This window comes from Hypanus sabinus, chromosome 8 (genome assembly GCF_030144855.1).
Source record: "Hypanus sabinus isolate sHypSab1 chromosome 8, sHypSab1.hap1, whole genome shotgun sequence".
NCBI lineage: Eukaryota > Metazoa > Chordata > Chondrichthyes > Myliobatiformes > Dasyatidae > Hypanus > Hypanus sabinus.
In genome coordinates this window covers 71949429-71974147 of record NC_082713.1, presented here as the reverse complement: position 1 = coordinate 71974147, position 24719 = coordinate 71949429, and the positions used below count along the sequence as shown (strand labels likewise).

At 39.5% G+C, this 24719-nt stretch overlaps 1 protein-coding gene across 1 annotated transcript in view; it reads left to right on the top strand.

Annotated features, from left to right (window-relative positions):
• The window catches only part of LOC132397763 (UAP56-interacting factor-like), a 75647-nt gene extending 51130 nt beyond the window's left edge, over positions 1–24517 (top strand). Inside the window, exons 6-7 of the mRNA XM_059976528.1 lie at positions 4652–4769; positions 24335–24517. Coding sequence (XP_059832511.1) covers positions 4652–4769; positions 24335–24430 — 214 coding nt within the window. The 3' untranslated portion in view covers positions 24431–24517. The remainder of the gene's footprint in view (positions 1–4651; positions 4770–24334) is intronic.
• Positions 24518–24719: the final 202 nt, after the last annotated feature.

Here is a 24719-nt window from a genome sequence, read left to right as displayed (position 1 = left end):
TCTGAGCCTGTGTCATGATCCTGATATCTGTGGAAAACACGCCCATCAGTCAGCTTTACAACGTAGGAGACTGGACCACTCTGCTTAAGAATAACCCCAGTTAGCCATTCCTGATTGTTTCTCACATAGACATTGTCATCCGGTTCTAACTGTCTGTCTCGCGCATGTTGATCATATCCCTCCATCTGCTTTTCCTGGTTTTTCACCACTTTTGCCTTCATGTCTGGGCGCAGCAGGTCCAATCTTGACTTGGGTTATGCCCCATCAGCATCTCTGCTGGAGTGCGTGCAGTTGTAGTCTGTGGAGTGAGGCGGTATTAAAACAGGAAACGTGAAAGCCGGGTACTAAGAGAATCCCTTGTCATCCGCTTCAGTCCTTCCTTCACTGTCTGAACAGCCCGCTCAGCCAAACCATTTGAGGCTGGGAGGAAAGGGGCCGTCTGAATGTGACGAATGCCGTTCTGCTGCATGAACTCACTGAACAGCTCACTGGTGAACGTTGGGCCATTATCAGTGACCAGAGTGTCAGGCAACTCGTGGACTGCAAACACTTGCCTGAGTTTGTCTATGGTTGAGAGGGCTCATGATGTGAGCTTCGGTCCATTTGGAATGCACATCTACCATTACAACAAATATCTGCCCCATAAAGGGGCCAGCAAAGCCCAAATGTAGCCTGGACCAGGGGTAGACTGGCCACTCCCAAGGGTGCAAAGGAGCTGGTGGTGGCATGAGTGGTGGAACTATATACAATGCATACCGGGAGTAAAAAGAGTGGAAGTAAAAACCCCGCCAGCCCTGGAACTAGCCTCTCATTACCAACAGCTTCCTGATTAGTATTAACTTAACTTTAATAATACTCACATTACAAAAACAATCTTAGTTTAGATATTGGAGCACCTTCCCAAAAGCATTGTGAAAGGACCCTCAGGTAAGAGGCATAAATGATGTAATGTTCTCAATTTGAAATTGATACTGCAAAAGCTGAAAATTCACAGCACCAAACAGAATACAGGAGGAACTCAGCAGGTCAGGTTAACATCTGTGGAAAGGAATAAACTGTCAACAGTTTCAAAGAAAGGTCTCACCCTGAAGTATCGACTTTTTATTCCCTTCCATAGATGCTGCCTGTCCTGATCATGTTCTCAAAGCCCTTTAAGAAGTGACTAAATAATCTGGTTTAGGTTGTGAGTTCCAAGAAATAAAACTTCTAGGGCATACACCACATGAAGAAAAGTTGCCTTTTTTTCTGGGTCATTATGACACTGGTGAAGGAAAAGATGGTTAATAACTATTAGAGATCTAGATTTTGTATCGCCAATCCATTTATCTGTTGCAGACACCAGCATTATATGTCATAGTGTCACCCAAAATCTGATCATTAACACAAGCATAAATTGATTGTCACCGAGAAGGTATGATTAGATAGTTTTCTTCAAAACTCTGTAATCACAAGTCAAGTCAATTTATTTCATTTAATTATATACATGTGTACTGTCAAATGAGACATTTCTCCACACCAAGATATAAAGCACAGTAGTGCACATAACACACATATAACACATAGTAACATAGGAGAATAAGAATTAAATCTACAAATGCATTAAGCATAGGTAAACAAAGTAAAGTGCATAAATTAAATATTATAAGATAATGTACAAATTATTGGTGGAACTTCAAATGCAGGGAGTTCAGAAGCTGAATAGACTGAGGAAAGAATCTTTCCCATCCTGACCATTCTTGCCTTTATGAATCAAAGACTCCCTGCCTGATGATAGAAAGTCAAAGAGGATGCTGGACAGATGGGTGGCATTGTTGATAGAACTAAGGGCCCTGCATATGCAGCGCTCCTATTTATGATTTTGATCACTCTCAGAGATCATAAACTCAGGATAAGGATGCAATAACAAGATCAAAATAATCTAAAGACAACAGCCTGACCATACGTCAAAATTAGAGATGATAGAATGCAAATAGCAATTAGAAACACTCAGGTAGTTTTTCCCAGATGGAGATGGAGGTGTACTGGCAAACACTAATAGATCATATCTGGTTTAAAAAAAAAAGAAACGGAATAAAACTTGGTTTGTGTTAAACCATCAGAAATGCTGTCTGAGATTAATGCAAAGAACAAAGCTTACTTGTCTCACAGCTTAAACTCCCAATTCTAAGAGTCAATGAAATCAGAAGCAAATATGTTAGTTGAGTAAAATATAATGAAGTGAAGTGCAAATAGGTATCAGATCAACTTGAACCAAGAAAGTCAAGTTCTTAACAAGAGTGGAATTTGTAGTAGCACATATTCTGGTAACATTCTCAACATCGCCACCCATTGCCTCTGAAATTTACAGTGGTGAAGATATTTCAGAAAAGAAACAAGAAAACAGTGACATTTCAGGCTGTACTCACATCAAGAGGATAACTTTTGGCCTATGCATAATGATTTTCAGGGTGAGTTTGATCTTGTAACACAAACAGCTGGTTTTGCAGAGGCTATTGATTCCTAGCTAAATTTCAAGTGTGAAAAAGCTCTGTTCCTTTACCTCCATGAGATCTCCTTCTTCTGGAGGGGTGGCTCTCCCGTACAGGGTATTTGTGACACAGACATCAGGACATTTTACAAAACTAGGTCATGACAACACTTAGTTCGAGCATCTCACTCTTTTGCTGTACTTAGATCTTTTCCAGACTTATCTAAAACAGTTTTCACTAACTAGCTGTCCGAGTATATTTGCAGTATGTTTCAACTTTGGAGTGGGAAAATCTGAGCGAGGGGTTATCTTCTGTCAAATGGAAGAAGAATCCTAAAGACGTTGGATGATCAGAGCTGTAGTGACCTGTGTTCAATACCGAACTCCCGTATTGTCCTTATGAAGTTTGCAAGTTCTGCCTGTAACTGCGTGTTTCCTCTGGGTGCTCCAGTTTCCTCCCGCATTCCCAAAAAAATGTGTGAATTCATGGGTTAAATGATCACTGCAACTTGCCTTTAGTGGGTAGATGAGTGATAGAATCAGGGGAGAATCGATGGGACTGTGGGGAAGAGAAAATCAGTTAGTTTAGGATTAATGTAAAAACAGGTGTTTAATGGTCAGCACATCTTTGTGGGCCAAGTGGCCCGTTTCTCCGCATCTACAAAATAGGAAATAGGGATGAGATGATTCATTTGTCGAAGAACTGTGAGTCTTTAAAAGTTACCTTCCTTAAAGATCAGTGAAAGAATGTGTTCAACATTTTAAGGTAAAGGTGGATTCTTGATATGCAAGGGGTAAAAGGGGTTGAAAGGTTACCAGGGGTGAGCAGGAATGTGAATCAGATCAACTACAATCTTATTTAACAGTGAAACAGTCTTATAGAACATAGAACATTACAGCACAGTAAGGCCCATTGGCCTACAATATTGACTTTTTAACCTACTTAAAAGCAATCTACTCTTCCCTCGCACACAGCCCTCCATTTTACAATCATCCATGCACTTACCTAAGAGTATTTTAAAATGTATTTGCCTCTACCACCACTCTTGGCAATATGTTCCACATACCCAACGCTCTGGGTAAAAACCTTACCCCTGACACCCCCTCTATACTTTCCTCCAATCACCTTAAAATTATGCCCCCTCACACTAGCCATTTCAACCCTGGGAAAATTTTCTGGCTGTCTAGCCATTCTATGCTTCTTATCATCTTGTACACCTCTATCAAGTTGGCTCACTCAACCTACCCTCATAAGACATGCTCTACAATCCAGGTAGCATCCTGGTGAATTTTGTCTGCATCCCCTGGTAAGTTTCCACTTCCTTCCTATAATGAAGCATCCAGAACAGAATACAATATTCCAACCGTGGTGTAACCAGCACATTATAGGGCTGCAACATTACTCCTGAACTTCGTACCCTGACCAATGAAGGCCAACACACCATAAGTCTTCTTAACAATCCTATCAACTTGTGCTGCAATTTTGAGGGAACTGTGGACGTGGACCCCAGGATCTTTCTGTTCCTCCATAGTGCTAAGAATCCTGCTATTGATCCTGTATTCTTCCTTCAATGTTTACTTTCTAAAGTGAATCACTTCACACTTTTCCAGGTTGAACTCCATCTGCCACTTCTCTGCCCCACTGTGAATCCTACCAAAGTTCCTTTGTAGACCTCAACAACATTCCACAGTATCCACAACAACACTTGAAGTGGTTTATTTACACTCCTCGTTCATATATTACTTATTATTATGTCAAAATGTTAGTTTGTATCAACAGCAAACTTGAATATTTTAGACTTGTTTTCATCCAGTTCACCAATATAGATTGGCAGCAGCTGCTGTCCTGGTTGCATGAAAGCCCACTGGTCACAGGCTCCTGACCCACATGACTAATTTTACTCCCATTAAGCCTGTTTTCTGACTGTTAATTAATTATAAATCAAAGTCTGTATATTATCAACATCAAGCACTCTAATATGAGAGCAACTTGTGTGTCACCTAGCAAAAAATGCCTTTGGTTGCTTTATGTGAACATATGCAAGGTAGGGTCATAATTCCAATTACGAGGTATCAATTTTATCACTTTTTAAGATATGTGTTGTAATCTGGAGTCAGTGATGTCTTGATTGAAATGGAAGTGTGGATTGAACTGTAAAACTCTAACCTACTCTGCATCCACAGCCAAAGACTAAGGAGACAACAACCTTTAACTGGTAGAAAGCAAATGACAAGAAAAAGCGTGAAGAAACAGCCAAAAGGAGTTTATCTTGGATTCAACTTTAAGAGTATAGCCAATCAGGTACTAGATTGTAATTGATGCAAGGTGTACTTACTCAATGATCGAAAGTATCACTGTCAGCAGCACAAGAATAGTTTTCAATGTAAATCTTCATTTCTAGAATCTTTAATGATAGAGGTTATCTACATTTATGTTCTCAGCAGAGGTTTAGTTGCAGACTTTGGGAGAAGCTGTTTAAACATATAACAATTAGTACAACTGAAAATGAAATAATTTAAACAGTTTGTGGTGAATATGTATTTTTAAAATTATCACATCAAAGAATGTGAAGGTAACATTTATTGGAATGCATTTTTAATGCATAATCCTTGCTAAATATTTTGCTCTAGGTAAAAGAGTCACAATTCAAAGTGATATTTATCTACCTTAATAACTCTGTGGTGCTGGAATCATAGATTAAAAGAAAATCTGACACTAAAGAAAGTCCTTTGGCATATCATATCCATGCCATATGGGAAATAGTCACCCTATCTGACCTCACCATATCACATTTGGTCCATAGCTCTTCAAGAGTATGTTTTAGTATTTTTTGTTAATGTGATGATGGTTTCTGGATGAACCATACTTTCAGGTAATGTGTCCCAAATTGCTTCCACCTGCTGGATGATGTAAAAATACATTTCTTTGTCAGGAAACAAAAGGACTTTGGCATAAGATGAGGGGAAGAAGTTTTAAAGTGGATGAGGAGTAAGTTTTTATTGACACAGAGAATGGTTAATATTTGGACCAGATAAAAATACTGTTTAATCATCAGACACACTTAATTAGGCTAGGCATAGAATGACATGATCCTGAGCAAAATGGGATTATTGTAGATGGGCATAAAAGAAGACATGGATGTGATGGGCTGAAGGACCTATTTCTGTGACTCCATTACTCATCACCCCTCAAACCCCATTGACTGATTTAAATCTATGTTCACATGTTTTTGACCCCTATATTAGAAAGGACTTCCTAATATTCTACCCATGATTCTCATAGCTGTAGCCCCATAGCTTCTGCTGCAAAAAGGTAACAATCCTAGGCCTCATTGCTAAATTTTTAAAATCCTGGCACTGTCCTCATATGTCTCCTTCACATCTTCTCTGGAGTGATCACACGAATCATTACGCGGTGGCCAGAACTGTATATTACTTCCATTCTTGCATAACCTTTCTATGTGTGTATTCTATGCCTTGATAACTAAGTAAGTGTGCAGCCGATGTACATTTTTTAAAATCTATGTCATTGATTTATCTTAATACTTTATATAGGCCTGCAGCGAAGCACTTCATGGCCCCTCAGTTCTTCCATCTTTTGTGAATTCCCATGGTTTTGGAACTCACCAAGTACATTATTACATACTTCTCCAGATAGAATTTCATTTGCCAATCACCAGATAATTCAATTCTTCCTGCAATTTAAACTTTCCTCCTCATTATACACCATATCACTGATGGCAAACTCATGTATCATGCCATCGGCTCTCAAGTTTAAGTTATTAAAATACTGCACATACCAAACTGCGAGGCTCTAAGCTTAATGGAATCTCAGCGATACCAGGTTACCATCGCTAAAACACTTCTCAGCCATTACCCTTCTCCTCCTGTGTCACTCACTGTTCATCTCAGGGGCCAATTATTACTTATTTGACCAATCTTCAATATAGGGAAATGTTTTGCTAAAATCCAGGTAGACTACATCAACTCTCTTTAAAAACTACTCTAGCTTAGTCAGATAGAACACGTGATATTTGCTCTTCATTTACCTTTAAATTAAGACTCTTAGTTCTTGGAATCCATTCTAATCCAAAAACCACTGAACTAATTAGGCTGCAGCTACCCAGTTTATCTCTTTCTCCCTTTCAGAAAAAACATTCCCCCCAATCTCTGACATCACTCCTCTATTCAAGATCTATATACAGCCAAAGCCTCTGTAATGTTCTCAATTGCTTCTTTTTTCAGCATGGAATATATTCCATCAGGAATATATGGTTTATTATCCACTTCCAAAAATGTTAAGTCTGGAAATGCATCTTCTTTTGCTATACTTGTCCCGTTCAACATTTCACAGGTTTACACCTTAACTAAAAGAAGTATTTGTGAGAGCCTTTTTTGAAGCCAGCTGCCCACATCTTTATTTGCACACCATGGTTACTTACATCCCAAAAGGCTGTATTCTTTCATCAGATATCCAGTTACTCTACTTGCTGACAATTTTTGTGGTTTTTTTATTTGATTAAGTTTGGTGGCATTTTAATTTCACATTCAAATAAAATTTCCTTTTAAGTTTTACTCCTACACTTTTTGTACTCTTTTATTATGCCCTTGCTATCAATTTTTTTTAACTTACTCTAAATTCTTTGCATCTTTTCATCAGAAAGGAGTGTGCTCTAGATTTGCTAGTCCCACTCTTCATCTATCTGGTATCTTATTTATCTGGAATCCTTTAAATCTCTTTCTGAATGCCTCCTTTGTTCTGACATTGAATCACCTCCAAGCAGCTATTCCTACTTTTGCTGAATTATATTCAGCTGAGTAAAGCTGATTATGCCCACAATTTAGAGCCCAAATTCCTGTGTTATCTCTTTCCTGGTGCTTACATGTGCTCAATTTAATTTAATTTAATTAGGAGCACTACACAACTGTTAAACCACCTTAATCACTACTTCAGTATTCCAATACCAAGAGCACTTTACACTACAATGGAGTTAGTGTTTTTTTTATAATAGTGTTCTTTCTTGTATAAGTTTATCTTGCAAATGTTGTTCCTTTGATACTATGTGCCTGTGACTCTGCTGCAAGTAAATTTTTCATTATGGCTCAGCATACATGTCCTTAAGCATACAACAAATTTAACTAGTTCGGACAAACCATCTTGGTACCCTGTACAATGCACAAACATTCATTCCCTCCCCCACTGGTACACTTGGGTGTCTTTTGCTAAATGCACAGCCGGTTTTCAGTCAGAGGATTGTAATAAGCTGTTTGGGTGCAAGTTTAAGGTCTTTTCACTCAAACAGCCGACAAGATGTAATTCATGAAGTCCTTCAGTCAGTCACAAGAATTGCAAATCAGGGAGGTCAGGTTAAATTTCTATGGGTTCCAGTTCATGTAGGGGTGAAGGGGAATGAGAGGGTGGATGTGTTGGCAAAGAGGGTGTTAAAGAAAATATAGAAATGCACATTAGTATCAGTAAAGCAGAGGTTAAGTGTGTTATCTGGGAAAAAATCAACCAAATGTGGCAAGAAAGATGGGACAGGGAGGGGAAGGGGAGGCATTTATATCAAACACAAAAGAATGTTACAGGTACTAGGGTAGGCAGAGGATACAAAAGAGAGGAAACTGTGTGGTCTAGGTTAAGGTTGGGGCAGAGTGCACTAAACCAAACATTGAAATTAATAGGGAAACACCAGACAGGACTGTGTGAGGAATGTCAGGAAGAGGAGTTAGTAGAACATGTAATTCTGAGTTGCAGGAAGTTTGGGATACAGAGAGAGATGATGAGAATTAATCTAAGGGATTTGGGGGTGCAGGAATTCACATTAAAAGAGTTGCTGGGCATGGATGAGAGAGCACAGGTTAGGGTATTTTTAGCTTTCTTAAGGGGTACAGGGTTATTTTTAATAGGAGATGATGGATAAACAGGAATAGGGTACTAGGTTGGCTAAAGTTGGGAGGATAAAGTTTAGGTTAGGGTATGTGTGTGTGAGATTGGGTGAAGGGATTTAGAATATGAGTCTATCACAACCTCCAGAGCAGAAGGTGGCGGTAATGCACCACTAAACTGGGTGCCAACCGCCGTAAAACAAGACAGAGAGAGAGCTGTTTGGGTCTGAGTGGGGTGCTGGAGAGCATCGGGCTCTGAGGTTTTTAGAGCAGTAGAATTGGCTAATTGTTGCTTAATGAGAGTTGTTAATTGTTTAGAGTTGTTCTGCAACCTGTTCTTTATAGTGAGGTCTCCTGATGCTTTTGGATTAAGTCAGTTAAGGGTACAGAGGAGATTTACAAGGATATTGCCTAGATTGGGGAGAATGCCTTATGAGAATAGGTTGAGTGAACTTGGCCTTTTCTCCTTGGGGCAACAGGAGGATGAGAGGTGACCTGATAGAGGTGTATAAGATGATGAGAGGCATTGATCATGTGGATAGTCAGAGGCTTTTTCTCAGGGCTGAAATGTTGCCATAAGAAGACACAGGTCTAAGGTGCTGGGGAGTAGGTACAGGGGAGATATCAGGGGTAAGTTTTTGACTCAGAGAGTGGTGAGTGTGTGGAATGGGCTGCCGGCAATGGTGGTGGAGGCGGATACAATAGGGTCTTTTAAGAGACTTTTGGATAGGTACATGGATCTTAGAAAAATAGAGGGCTATGGGTAAGCCTAGTAATTTCTAAGGTAGGGACATGTTCGGCACAACTTTTTGGACTGAAGGGTCTGTATTGTGCTGTAGGTTTTCTATGTTTCTATGTTTATTATGATAGTCTCAGGGATTCTGTGTTACTTGTGTTATTTAAACAGATAACCGATAAGCACTAATCATGGCAGCCTTGTTCTGAGAATGTTACATCTCGCAGTGTCACTCGGCTGGGCCATCAATTTTCCTTTGGAATTATTATGATAAACTCATTAGCATCTCTACATTGGAGCTGTCTTTCCTCTCCACCTGCCAAGTAGTGGACCCAGCAAGGATTGATCAGTGGCATTTTGACTGTGGCTTTAGGTGAGAACTAGACAGCGGAGTGACCCGTTGGGGCACCCTTTGAGAGAAAGGAAGTGCAGTCTGATGTGACCAGAATGAACATTAAATTTCCCTGAATGTTTAGAAAGAAAGAAAATTTCTCTGAATGCTATTGGTATTGCTTTGCTTTGGAAATTGAAGAATAAAAACAAGTTTATTAAAGAAGAAAGACGCATAGCAAGGCAAATATAATGAAGGATACTTCTGATGGCAACATTTCTGGTTGATCTGTCACCCTTGTGGCTCTCGTTGTCATTCTGGAGATGTGCAGTCCTTTCATGCGCTGTCTCCATGCGCTGCTGTTTGTTCTTTGTCTCTGATCCTGGAGACGTGCATTTCTCAGCTCCTTTGTCTCTTCCTCTCTCCTCCTTCTGTGCCAGCTGTTGTCATTCTGGAGACGTGCATGCCTCTCCTCCTCTGTCTCTTCTCTCATCTTTTTTGTCCTGATCTTGTGACCCTGGCCTCATCTGATTCTTGTTCTCTCCCTCTCCTTGCCGCTTCCCGGCGACATTTGATGTTTGACATTTGACATTTCTGTTTCCGCATGGCATAATTACTAAATGGATCCTGACCTGGATCTGGGCCGTACCTTCCAAATATCTGGACCTGACTTGCACTACCTTACTTTCCCTTTTCCTGTTTTCCAGTTATGATTTATAATTTAAATTTTTATTATATTTACTTCGATTTCTACTTCAGGGAGCATGAAGCACAGAATCAAATATAGCTGTGATGATTGTACGCTGTAGTATCAATTGTCTGATGACAATAAAGTAAAGTAAAAGTAATTAGGCTGACCATTTTTTTTACCCTAATGCTGGATCGAAGATACAAAGTAATAATACCAAAGGAAGCTGATTATTCTTGATGATGTGGTTGGCGCTCTCCTAAATGGACATGATATAGTCACCGCTGTCCTTTGACTGCAGCAAAGGGTTTTATAGGTGTCTCGAGGTACGTCATTATGGGTTACGGGATGTTACGTTATGCTTAAGTTTAGAGAAGATCCGATGTTCAGTTTTTGAATCTAATCAAGACTTTTATATATTGCGGGGACCATATTTGAGTTATTTTCAAAATCTTTTGATTTGTTGTAAAAGTTCAGATGGTGACTAATAATATATTTTATTATATGATGAGGGTTCCACTCCCCTTTTTTTCTTGCTTTACTTAACAGCTCTGACTTCGGTAGTGGGTTTAGATTTTTTTTCTGTATACCAAATATTTTATATTTCAATTTTACGATTTAATTTAATCTTTATGAATACAGGGTTTTGTGATTGTAACTGTTTTTAATACAATGTATTTGGTACCTTTTTAACTTATATATACCTCCTTGTACTCTGTATTCCTTTATGCAGAAAGTAATAAAAATATTGAAAGAGAAGTGCGTCATTACAATAAGATTTAATGATCTCTTATCGATGGGTGGCAGTCGGATCTGTCCCAATCCTGCACGTGCTGATGGTGATATGTGACCACTTGAAATAGAGCTGCCCTGACCTTTTGCTCCGGTTGATGTTGCTACTGAGGCTGGCCGTGAGCATGCGTTGTGGTGTCGCGTCCCAATTTCCATGATGGCGGATCGGCTCTCGGGTCAAAGCCAGCCTGTTGATTTTTGCGAATGAGCAATTTTATACAAATATATAACCCTGAACTCTGCAAGTTAGTGCATTTTAAGTTGATTTAGCCAAAAAAGTGCCACTGTAACTTTACTTACTTTATTGTCACCAAACAATTGATACTACAGCGTACAATCATCACAGCGATATTTGATTCTGCGTTTCATGCTCCCTGAAGTACAAATCAAAGTAAATATAATAAACATTTAAATTATACATCATAATTGGAAAATAGAAAAGGGAAAGTAAGGTAGTGCAAGTCAGGTCCAGATATTTGGAAGGTACAGCCCAGATTCGGGTCAGGTGCTAATTGGAGGTCACAAACAGACTGAGAGTTTTAGTAGTATATAGATAGAAGATAGATAGATAGATGGATGGCATCTATTCTCAAGTCCATGTTCTGAGTTCCTTGAATTTATGTTCCAAGTGTCTCTAGTCTATGTTCCAAGTTTCTCAAGTTCACGTTCCAAGCTTCTCTGGTCTACATTCTAAATTTCTCCGACCTCTGTTCTGAGCTTTTCAAATTGTAGGTACCTGGGTTCCCAGCCTTGGGCTCCTGTGACTCAGGTTTCCTGAATTAGTACTTTGAGTTTGCAACCTTGAAGAACCCAGCTCCAAAGGCTGATCCCTGGCTGGAATGTGCAAACACACAAGTAGAGTAAATCTATCAAGAATAAGCTACATTGTACTTAAACCGCTTGATGAAAGTTATGGTACAGACTATGAAAACTGAACTTCCATGTAACAAATGAAACAAATCTATAGAGGGCCATCAGGCACAGGTATAGAAAGAGCCTGTCTATGTTATCTCAATCTGTAAAATTGAGAGTACAGCCTTCTGTTAACGCCCAAACAACAAGGACTTGTTTTTTTGTTTAAACAACTTTTCTTTTAAAGTCTCTCTTTAATACCTGAGGGCCATCACCTTTACATCCCACAATTCGTCTCTCTCCATACACATGCATGTGCATAACAGGGAGAGTGCATGTGTACTAGATACTTACATAGGCCAAATGAACAAAACTCAACACTCTCCCATCCTTTTTATGTATACATTAAAAAATTTAATTTGAAAAAAAATTAAGACAATTCAAATGTCCATTAGGATATTGGAATTAGTTCTAACCCTTGAAGTTAGTACAATTCTTAAGGTACCAAATCCCTTCACTAAGAGTCTTTAACAGCACAAGAGCTGGTGTTCCTTTCTTTGTGAGACTGTCAGCTAAGGTGTGGCCAGAAAAAAACAGCATTGTCAACACCTTCAGACATTGCAACGGTTTCTCCTGCCAGTGTACTCCATGTAACTCTTTGAATCCTTTTTAATTGCCAATAGAAAGGTGAAAATCTTCCCTCTTTTCCTTGAGTACCACCATCAGGAAGATTTCCAAGAGAAACATCACTGAAGACAATGAGTCTCAGTGAGCTATCTTTTCCAAGCTGCTGGAACTTCAAAACTACTTTTTCAGATTGAATTCTGCCCAATATCTTGTTTGCCTCATGTAAAGTTTGTACTGTGGCATTTTTTTATGCTGGATGCCAAGTTGCAGGCATCAAACATGATGTCAGGTCTGCTCTGCTTTGCCACCCATAGATTCTGACCAATCTTTGATTTAATTTGCTCTGCCTCAGCTTCACTGATGGGTGCATCCTGTTGTGTGGCACGAGAGGATTCCGTGTGGATTTTCTGAGGATTCCTGATGTAGCTTTCTTGGCGCAATAGTGCTGTTCTGTCATCAGCAAGGATGCCTATCCCTACAGAACAGAATCTGTCATGTTCCTCCCATCCAGCCTGAAAAGCTGACTTTATCTGAGGGATAACAGTTGTGGCAAAGTTTTGTGACAAAGTCATCTATGACAGGCAAGTAGTCCAATCACATGATGTTCTGAACCTTGCCAGTAAAAAGCAGCTGGATCCACTTGTGACATCTTTCCACCCGTATTCAACATTATTTCCTTGACCTTTTTATACCAGTAAAGTGATACATCTGCTGGACCGTACACTCACTTTTTGAGTTTCCACAGTGTTCCTTTGCTTCTGGCTTCGGGGGGGGGGGGGGGTGGGTGGGGGGGTGGGGTCGGGGTAATGTAAATGTCATATGGCAGCTCCATTCCCTGTAACAATATAGATTTTATGTCCATGCAATAAGATTGTCAACGCTTTTGACATATCACTAAGAGAACTTGTCAGAGAGACTCTGATGCACATGTTGGCAAGTCTTTTTGGAGTTCATCTCTGTTAAGTTCCTCAAACCCTCTAGCCACCAGATGTACTTTTGGTATAATTCCTATCAGGATTTCTTTCAGGGTGTAAACCTATCTTGTAGACACTGTTTTTTGGTCATTGTCTCTAGCTTCCTCAAACATTCCATTATTTCTCCAACTTCTGATTTCGTCCTGTTTTGCAGATTCAAATGACGCCTCTTTAGTTACATTACACCTCTTTAGAACATTTTAGAACATTTAGAACATTTTCAGCTTGATATTTCTCAGATGGTCCAGCCTGATATATACTTGATTCAATGGGAAGTCTGTCTACACATAACATGTCAGCAACTGTGAATGTTAGGTAATTCAAGTGGTACCAACTTTTGTATCTCCCAGTGGTTTTGCCTGCTCATCTAAGACTTCAGCTTTGCTTGAGATACCAATGTTTTGGTCTACAAATCTCACAGCTTGCCCTGTTTTAAGACTGAAACTTCCATGCTGTCTTTGCACTTGTGATAAGTTCTGTTCAGTTTTCAACACCACTCTCCTCTGCATTGTCTGTACCCCCATTGAGCAAATCTATTGAGTCCCCAACTGCACTCTCTTCCCCACTGTCAGTGCCATTGTTGAGCAACTCTGTTGGGTCCTTAGGTGTACTCTCCTCATCCCTGTCTGTCCTATGTGACTGTGTGCTAGGTAAGTGCTTTTCATTTTTGTTTCATTCTCCACGGAGTTGTGATGGTCTTCAGTATGTGCTTTATGTAGTCTGGAATGATGCATTCTCACATACATACCTCTATGTCTTACAAATAACTCCATCTTGGCTAATGACAGCTTCAGGACCTTTCCATTCTGAACAGTCTGCTCTTTTGTAATATGCTTTGTCCCCGTGTCATATTTGTCATTTGTACAATAGACCTGTGCCCTCAGTGCTCTTTGAATTCTCTTATATCTACCCTCAACTCTCTTTTACCCTTTACATACTTAAAAAAGCTTTTAGTATCTTCTTTGATATTAGTTCCTAGCTTCCTTTCATAATTCATCTTTTCCTTCCTAATGACCTTCTTAGTTTCCTTCTGCAAGTTTTTAAAAGCTTCTCAATCTTCTATCTTCCCACTGGCTTTGGCTTCCTTGTCTGCCCTCTCTTTTGCTTTTAGTTTGGCTCAGACTTCACTTGTCAGCCGTGGTAGTGTCCTTCTTCCCTTTGAAAATTTCTTCTTATTTGGAATATATCTGTCTTCCACTTCCCTCATTTTTCTCAGAAACTGCAGCCGTTGCTGCTCCGCTTGTCCTTCCTGCTAGTGTCACTTTCCAGTCAACCTTGGCCAGTTCCCCTCTCATGCCATTGCAATTTCCTTTATTCCACTGAAATACTGACACATTGGAATTTAGTTTCTCCTCAAATTTCAAAGTGAATTCGATCATATCGTGATCACTGTTTCTGTAAATTTTGTCGAAGTCTAAATATGTCTCATAAATCTGATCCTTTTCATCCTTCAAAAACAGTCAAATGCATTTATTAGTGAATTCATACTTTCATCTTACTTCAACTTTTCCACTGAAATTCACATCCTGTTCTCTCTCACTCTTCCTGAAAGTGACAACACAACAGCCAATGCTTGCTTCTTCTCCAGTTCCGTAACACAAGTCCATATTCCAATCTCATTTTTCCAGGTTTTGTCTGGCTTGCTCTCATCAAATGCTGGCAAAATCCTACAATTGGAAACCATCCTCTCCTGCCACTGTTAATGCCCTAACAATGACACATTTTTCTTTTGTTAAAACAACTTTACTTTCAACATATCCCTCCAAAACCTGAGGGCTGTCACCTTTATATCCCACAATACCTCTCCCTCCACACGCATGCACATAACAGGGAGTGCGTGCATGTGTGCTAAATACTTACACGATCCAAATGTTCTGGCCTAAGTGTACAAGGTTCTCAAGGATCTCTAGATCCCCCATGGACTTTAAGCTTCCACAAGATTTTTCAATGTTCTTCCTGTCTCAAGGACTCCTAGTTCTTTCTCGCAGACTCCCAGGCCTTCCTCTCATGACCTCTCTTGAGCTTCCCTGGTCTCTCAGTCTCTCGAGGTTCTCGTCTCCCTCTGCCTCGAGGTCTCCCGGGTCCCTCCCTTGCAGTCCTAATCTCGAGGTTCTCCAGTTCGAGTACCCCAAGTCTCTTGAGTCGTCCCTGGATCTCAAGTTTTTCAGTTTCCCTGGGCCATCAGGTGCCGGCCGTAGGAAGTGGGAGACTGTAATGAGCTTTTCAGGCTTGTACGGGGCACCAGAGAATGTGGGGTTCTGAGGTCTTTGGAGCACCTGAATTAGGTAATTGTTGTTTAATGAGAGGACATTAATCATTTACAGTTACCTATATTATTTAAGCAGATGCGCAATTAGCCCTAATTGCAGGGTCCCAGTTTTCAGAATGTTACTTCTCGCAGTGTTGCTCGGCTGAGCCACTGATATCATTTGGAATTATTATGAATAAACTTATCACTCTCTCTACATTGGAGTTTGCTTCTCTGCCACACTTGGGTTCTGATATTACCAGCACGCACCGTGACAAGGGATAGTGGTTACCTGGAATGAACTACCAGAGGAGGTGTTAGATACAACCATAGTTTGGACAGAGACTTGAACGGGAGAAGTGTAGAATGATATTGATGTAATGCAGATAAATTGTATTAATATAGCTGGATGCCGCAGTTGGCATGGTGTAAGTGGGCCAAGAGAGTAAACTGGGGGTTTTATGATCTTCAGATGCTGGTAATCCAGAGCAATACACACCAAATGCTGAAGGAACTCTGCAGGTCAGGCACTATCTATGGAGAGAAATAAACAGTTGACTTTTCAGACCAAGACCCTTCATCAGGACAGGAAAGGAAGGGGGAGAAAAGGTCAGAATAAGACAATGGAGAGGGAACAATGAGTGAAGATCTCACTGAACTCCCATTGAAAAGAAGAATTAAATTTCTTGAGGAAGAGACTCACAGTGAAGCAGAAAATCATAAACAGAGGAGATCATTGAGATGCTGGAATTCCAGTTGCATTAGAATATGATAACACCATACTGACACATGCTTTTATACATTTGGAGTGCTAAGCAAGTGTTGCTGTGACAAATGTTAATTGAGTTCACAAGTTCTTTTATTTTTACAATCTTTGATTTGTAAATGGGATTTTGGCTGGTGCTGATACTTTCAGTTTTTGTCGCCCTTCTGCAATGATGATGGGGGTGTGGAAGTGGAGAAACAAGTATGCACTTGTTATACGCTTAGTATGCGCTTTCCTTGTATGTGGTCCAGTTCGAAGAAAGAATGAAGCTTCTTCATTAAAGCCTTACTTAATATTTCCATGGTTATACCCGGATCTGTGGAGACAATTCTAAGAGATTTAACAACATATTACTGCAGATAAGACTGATATCGGAGATATGTAATACACATAATTATTTGAGTAAGACTGAACAAAGGCACAGCTAGATTTATAAGCAACAACAGATCTGGCAAAATAGCAGACATTGGGATATTGCCAAAAGATAGAGTTTTTAATCCACTGATAGCTGAAGCAAAGTTACACCCTCTCCTACTTGGTAACAGGGAATTTCCCTGCTGTATACTTTTCCCATTCTTACTCCTGTTGGTAGACCTTACAGAGTCCAGTTGGCTCCAATTTAGAATTTGATGTACCTACTGTTAAAAAGATAGATCATTTTGTACACAAATCCTGCAACACCTTTTATAATAATTGCTATACATCCATGTCTGTTTCAGTTTATCAGTCTAGTTCATTCATCCATTATATCATTGATCACTGGCATCAGTTAGTTATATTTGTTTAATCATGCACTGGGCTATATACCAACTAAGTAATTATTTTTTTATTTGAATAGTGGTCTATTACTTAATATGTTAATTTCTTTATTGAAATCCAGAAGATTCTCGGTAACATTTTTTTTAGGAATAAATCAATCTGTTCTAAATCTGTCTGTGTTTTCCAATTTAGATTTTTGCTTTGTTGGTAAGCCTATGTAAATGGATTTTTGCTTCCTCTGCATAGCTATTCACACAAAACTTCTTGTGTATAGGTTATAGGAAGAAGACAGAAGAATAGGGTTGACAGGGAGAATAAATCAGCCATGATGGAATGGCATAGCAGATTCGATGAGCCAAATGGCTCAATTCTGCTCTTATGTGTCCAAGATGGAAACCCATCAGATTAAGGGAATTTGTCAACATAGACATTAAAGAGGAGGAAGAGTGGGATATTTGTGGATGTTATTCTTCAAGACTTGTGTAGATTCCAGTAAAATAGAGTATGTGACACAAAACTTAGTGATGAACAAAAGTTGAGAAAAATCTTATGTTTTTAATACAGCAAAATGTAAAATAAGGAAAACTTATGGAAAGATAGAATACTGAAAATTTACAACTTTGAAAGGTTTGGATGAACAGTTAAGTTCTTGTTTCTGCATGTGTAAATCCTTAAGGGTTCTAGTTATATTGAAATTATATATAAGGACACAAAATATTTGAGACCTATCAATTTGAGAAGTATCAGTATTACAGTGGAATAAAAGGAATGACGAGGAGTTGACCAGAATTGATTGGAAAAGAACTCTGGCAGGGATGATGGTAAATCAGAAATGGTTAGAATTTCTGGAAGCAATTTGGAAGGCACAGGGTTTGTACATCCCAAAGAGAAAGAAGTACGCTAAAGAAAAGATGACACAACTGTGGCTAACAAAAGAAGTCAAAGCCAACGTAAAAGCCAAGGAGAGGGCATATTATAGAGCAAAAATAAATGAGAAGTTAGATGATTGGGAAGCTTTCAAATACCAACAGAAGGCAACTAAAAAAGTCATAAAGAAGGCAAAAATGGAATATGAAAGTAAGCTAGCCATTAATAAATAAGAGGATACCAAAAGTAGCTTCAGATATATGACATGGAAAAGCGAGATGACGTGGATATTGGATCACTGGAAAACAATGCTGGAGAGGTAGTAATGGGGGACAGTGAAATGGTAGAGGAACTGAAGAAGTATTTTGCATCAGTCTTCACTGTGGAAGATGCTAACAGTATGGTGGAAGTTTGAGAGTGTTAGTGGTTATGAAGTGTGTGAAGTTACCATAAACAGAGAGAATTTTCTTGGGGAAACTGAAAGGTCTGAAGGTATGATAAGTCACGTGGACCAGATGGTGTACATCCCAGGGTTTTGAAAGAGGTGGCTGAAGAGATTGTGGAGGCATTAGTACTGACCTTTCAAGAATCACTTGATTCTGGAATAGTTCCAGAAGACAGGAAAATTGCAAATGTCACTCCACTCTTCAAGAGTCCATGGTATTACAGGAAAAATTCTAGCATAGATAAAGGAGAAGCTGATGGCAGAAGGCAAAGAGTGGGAATAAAGAGAGCCTTTTCTGGCTGACTGCTGGTGACTAATGGTGTTCCACTTGGGTCTGTGTTGGGGCCAATTTTTTTTCCGTCATTTGTCAATGATTTGGATGATGAAATTGATAGCTTTGTTGCAAAGTTTGCAGACAATATAAAGTTAAGTAGTGAAGGACAAACAGATTAGGAGAATAGGCAAAAAGAAATGGCAGATGGAATACAGAGTTGGGAAGTGTACTTGCTTAGAAGAAATCAAAGGGTTGACTGTTTTCTAAATGAGAGAAAATACAAAAAAAATTATGTGCAAAGGGATTTGGGAGTCCTTGTGCAGGATTCCCTAAAAGTTAATTTGCAGGTTGAGTCTGTGGTGAGGAAGGCAAATGCAATGTTAGCATTCATTTAAGGAGTGCTAGAATATGAAAGGAAGGATGTAATGTTGAAACTTTACGAAGCGCTGGTGAGGCCTCACTTGGAGCACTGTGAGCAAGTTTGAGCCCTTATCTTAGAAAAGGTGTGCTGAAACTGGAGAGGGTTCAAAGGAGAATAATGAAAATGATTCCAGTGTTGAATGGCTTGTCATATGAAGAGTGTTTGATGTCTCTGGGTGTATTCATCAGAATTCAGAAGAATGAGGGGTGACCTCATTGAAACCTATCAAGTGTTCGAAGGCCTTGATAGAGTGGATGTGGAGAGGATGTTTCATATGCTGGGAGAGTCTAAGACCAGAGGACACAGCCTCAGAATAGAGGGGCATCCTTTTAGAATGGAGTTGAGGAGGAATTTCTTCAACCAGAGAGTGGTGAATCTGTAGAATTCTTTGCTACAGGCAGCTGTGGAGGTTGTCTTTATGAATATTTAAGGCAGTGTTTGATAGATTCTTGATAAGTTAGGGTATGAAGGGATACGGGAAGAAAGCAGGAGATTGGGACTGAGAGGAAAATTGGATCAGCCATGATGAATTGGTGGAGCAGACTGAATGGACCAAATGGCCTATTTCTGCTCCTATATCTATCTTGCGGTCTTATATGCTTACCTGAATAAATGAAACTAGAAGGTAATATATATATATATATATATATATATATAAGTTGGCTGTGATACATTGGTAAACTTTACCAAGTGTGTTAATGGGTTGCAGGCCATGAATAATATTGAAAATTCTGTATGCATGAATAACAACAATAATTAGGAATATAAAGGAAGATAGCAAAAGCTTTTTTAGGTATGTGAAGAGAAAGAAGATAGTTAAGAACAATGTTGGGCCCTTGAAGAATGAATTGGGTGAAATTGTTATGGGAAACAGAGAAATGGCAGAAGAATTTAATGAGTACTTTAGATCTGTTTTCACTAAGGAAGACACAACCAATCTCCCAGATGTATGGATGGGCCAAGGATATAGGGTAACAGAGGAAATGAAACAGATTGACATTAGGAAGGAAACGGTGATGAGAAGACTAATAGGACTGAAGGCTGACAAATCCCCAGGTCCCGATGGTCTGTACCCTAGGGTACTAAAGGAGGTGGCCCTGGAAATTGCGGATGCATTGGTAATCATTTTCCTATGTTCCTTAGATTCAGGATCAGTTCCTGAGGATTGGAGAATGGCTAATGTTATCCTACTGTTTAAGAAAGGAGGGAGGGAGAAAACAGAGAACTATCGACCTGTCAGCCTGACATCGGTGGTGGGAAAGATGCTAGAGTCCATTATTAAGGATGAAATAGTGGCATATCTAGATAGCAGTGATAGGATTGGGCCGAGCCAGCATGGATTTACCAAAGGTAAATCATGTTTGACTAATCTGTTGGAGTTTTTCGAGGATGTAACCAGGAAGTTAGACGGGGAGATCCAGTGGATGTAGTGTACCTTGATTTTCAGAAGGCATTTGATAAGGTCCCACATAAGAGATTGGTGGGTAAAATCAAAGCTCAGGGCATCAGGGGGAAGACATTGACATGGATAGAAAACTGGTTGGCAGATAGAAAGCAAAGGGTAGTGGTGAATGGGTGTTTCTCGGAATGGCAGGTGGTGACTAGTGGGGTGCCACAGGGCTTGGTATTGGGACCACAGCTGTTTACCATTTACGTTAATGATTTGGATGAAGTCATAGAAAATAACATCAGCAAATTTGCTGATGATACTAAGCTGGGTGGCAGTGTGACATGTGATGAGGATGTTAGGAGAATTCAGGGTGACTTGGATAGGCTGGGTGAGTGGGGAGGTACTTGGCAGATGGCGGTTAATGTGAATAAGTGTGAGGTTATCCACTTTGGGAGTAAGAACAGGAAGGCAGATTATTATCTGAACGGTGTAGAGTTAGGTAAGGGAGAAATACAAAGAGAACTAGGAGTCCTTGTTTATCAGTCACTGAAGGTGAATGAGCAAGTGCAGCAGGCAGTGAAGAAGGCTAATGGAATGTTAGCCTTTATTACAAAGGGAATTGAGTACAAGAGCAAGGAAATCCTCTTGCATTTGTACAGAGCCCTGGTGAGACCACACCTGGAGTATTGTGTACAGTTTTGGTCTCCAGGGTTAAGGAAGGACATCCTGGCTGTAGAGGAAGTGCAGCGTAGATTCACGAAGTTAATTCCTGGGATGTCTGGACTGTCTTACGCAGAGAGGTTAGAGAGACTGGGCTTGTACACACTGGAATTAAGGAGATTGAGAGGGGATCTGATTGAAACACATAAGATTATTAAGGGATTGGACAAGATAGAGGCAGGAAATATGTTCCGGATGCTGGGAGAGTCCAGAACCAGAGGGCATAGTTTGAGAATAAGGGGTTGGTCATTTAGGACAGAGTTAAGGAAAAACTTTTCCCAGAGAGTTGTGGGTGTCTGGAATGCACTGCCTCGGAAGGTAGTGGAGGCCAATTCTCTGGATGCTTTCAAGAAGGAGCTAGATAGGTATCTTATGGATAGGGGAATCAAGGGATATGGGAACAAGGCAGGAACCGGGTATTGATAGGAATTGATCAGCCATGATCTCAGAATGGTAGTGCAGGCTCGAAGGGCCGAATGGTCTACTTCTGCACCTACTGTCTATTGTCTATTCATTCCCATCTTGCTCAAAAGTAAGTCAGGAAAGATAGCTCACCCAGGACTTGCAAAAGAAATTAAAGATTGCATTGGGCACAAGGAGGAGACATATGAAATTGCAATAACAGCAGCAGGTGTGAGAATTGGGAGTAGTTTAGAATTGAACAAAGGAGGACAAACATGATTAAGGGGTAGATGGAGTATGGGAGTAACCATGCAGGGAACATACAAACTGATTATAAAAACTTTTGTAAATACTGTATGTTAAGAGAAGTGGGCCAGTGAAGACTTTTGTAAGACCACCACAGTCAGAAATAGCGAGACTTTTAATTGTAAAGTAAGTTATAGGAGAAGAATTAAACACATACTTTGCTTTTCTCCTTAGAAAGAAATAGCCTCAAGGCTAGTTCAGGCAAAAGTTAGTCAAATAACCACATATTACAAAATCTGCTACCTCCTTTACCTAGTTAAATGACCACTGAGTGTATGTTTGTGTACCTGTGCTGCTGTAGGCCATCCACTTCAAGGTTCACCATGTGGTGCATTCAGAAATGTTCTTCTGTACACCAGTGTTGTAAGCATGCTGTAACACACTGAGTCACAGCCAAGGGATTGGCTGATTGGATATTTGCATTAATGAGCAGAGGTACAGATGTACTGAATATCGTGGCCACTGACTGCATGTTGGAATAAATGAAGAATTGGTTAACAGGCAGGAAGATGATTAAGAATAAACAGGTCCTTGTCCAGGTGGCAGACTGTGACCAGTGGAGTACTAGATGGGTCCAAGGTAATCACGGTATAAATGATTTAATTGAACTAAATTATGACACCTTTACATTGTCATCAAACTTGTAGACAAATTAAAAATTGTTGAGATGACAGGGTGAAATGAAAGTTGTTAAGATGATACACAAAAATAAACCATTTGATTCAGACACAACATGGCTACAGTATATTTTATTAGGACTTTGAGGAGGTTTGGTATGTCATCAAAGACACTCACAAATTTCTACAGATGTACCATGCAGAGCATTCCAACTGGTTATGTCACTGTTTGGTTGCACAAAACACCAAATTTCATGACATATGCCAGTGATATTAAACCTGATTCTGATTCTGACAGGCTGTGGGAAAGTGCAGGACCGGTAGAGAATGATTTAGGAAATGCCTGTTTCAAAAAAAAAACAGAATGATTTACTATTTGAATGGTGATCAATTGGGAAAGGAGGTGAAAAAAATGAGATACTGGATGCCTTTATGCACCAGTCACTGAGCAGAAATACTTAGGAAGGTAGATGATTTGTGGGTTTTCATTGTGAAAGGTTTTGAATAGAGGAACAACAATATTTTTCTGCAGTTGTACAGAGCTTAATGACATCACACCTGGATATTTATATACTGTTTTAGTCTCCTTCTCTGAGGTGGTATGTCCTTGCCAAGAAAGGAGAGTAACAAAGCTTTATTAGGTTGATCATTAGGATGGCAGCACTGACACATGAGGAGGGATTGGTTTGATTAGGTCTATATTCATTAGGGTTCAGATTGAAATGTACAAAATTCTAACTAAGTAATCAGACGAGATGCACAAAGGCTGTTGCTGATGCTGAGGAATCACTGTTTCACACTTTCAATTCTTATGATAGCATCTTGCATTATTATCAGATGCTTACTTATATTCAGGAAGGGAAAGACGAAGGAGCACATACCAATCCTCATAGAGGGATCAGAAGTGGAAAGAGTGAGCATCTTCAAGTTCCTCGGTGTCAAGTTCTCTGAGGATCTAACCTGGTCCCAAAATATCGATGTAGTTATAAAGAAGGCAAGACAGCGGCTATACTTTATTAGGAGTTTGAAGAGATTTGGCACGTAAACAAGTACGCTCAAAAACTTATATAGTTGTACCATGGAGAGCATTCTGACAGGCTGGATCACTGCCTGGTATGGAGGGGCTACTGCACAGGACTGAAGTAAACTGCAGAAGGTTGTAATTCTAGTCAAGTCCATTTTGGGCACTATCCTACAAAGTACCCAGGACACCTTTAGGGAGCGGTGTCTCAGAAGGGCAGTGTCCATTATTAAGGATCTCCAGCAACCAGGGCATGCCATTTTCTCACTGTTACCATCAGCTAGGAGGCACAGAAGCCTTAAGGCACACACTCAGCGATTCAGGAACAGCTTCTTCCCCTTTGCTATCTGATTCCTAAATGGACATTGTATCTTTGGACACTGCCTCATTTTTTTTAATATACAGTATTTCTATTTTTGTACATTTAAGAAAATCTATTCAATATACATAATTGATTTACTTGTTTATTTATTATTATGTTTTATTTTATTTATTATTATTCTTTTCTCTCTCTGCTAGATTATGTATTGCATTGAACTGCTGCTTCTAAGTTAAATTTCCCGTCACATGCTGGTGATAATAAACCTGATTCTGATTCTGATTTCATACAGACCCATACATAAACAACAATTCACATGGACTTCTTTGACATGATCCATCCAGTATAGTATCTCACTTTTAATAATCTGTACCTAACTAATCAATTTCTTAAGTTCTAACGGTGTGTATTTTTATTTTGCAGACAAGTTTGACTCTGAATGATCGATTTTCCTCCATGAAGATCATTCCCTGTCATGCAGTATCAAGAAGAGGTGGCCGAACCGTCACTATTGGCTAATATTCACTTTTGTTCTCAGGGTAAAATATAAGAGATAGATTTTATTTATTGTTGACAATGCTGTCTGATAAATTTTTAAATACAAACATATGCTGAACATTTTATGTGTTCTCAGAACAAAATATTTTCATTCTACTAAACAAATGCCCAGTCTAATTCCATAAATTTAATATAATTTTCCCAAGAAAAGTGACATTTTCTTTCACTCAAATGAAGCATTCTATTAAAGCAACATAAAACAATTTAAGTAAATCAAGCAGCATTTTTTTTTGCTAAAAATCAATTTAAA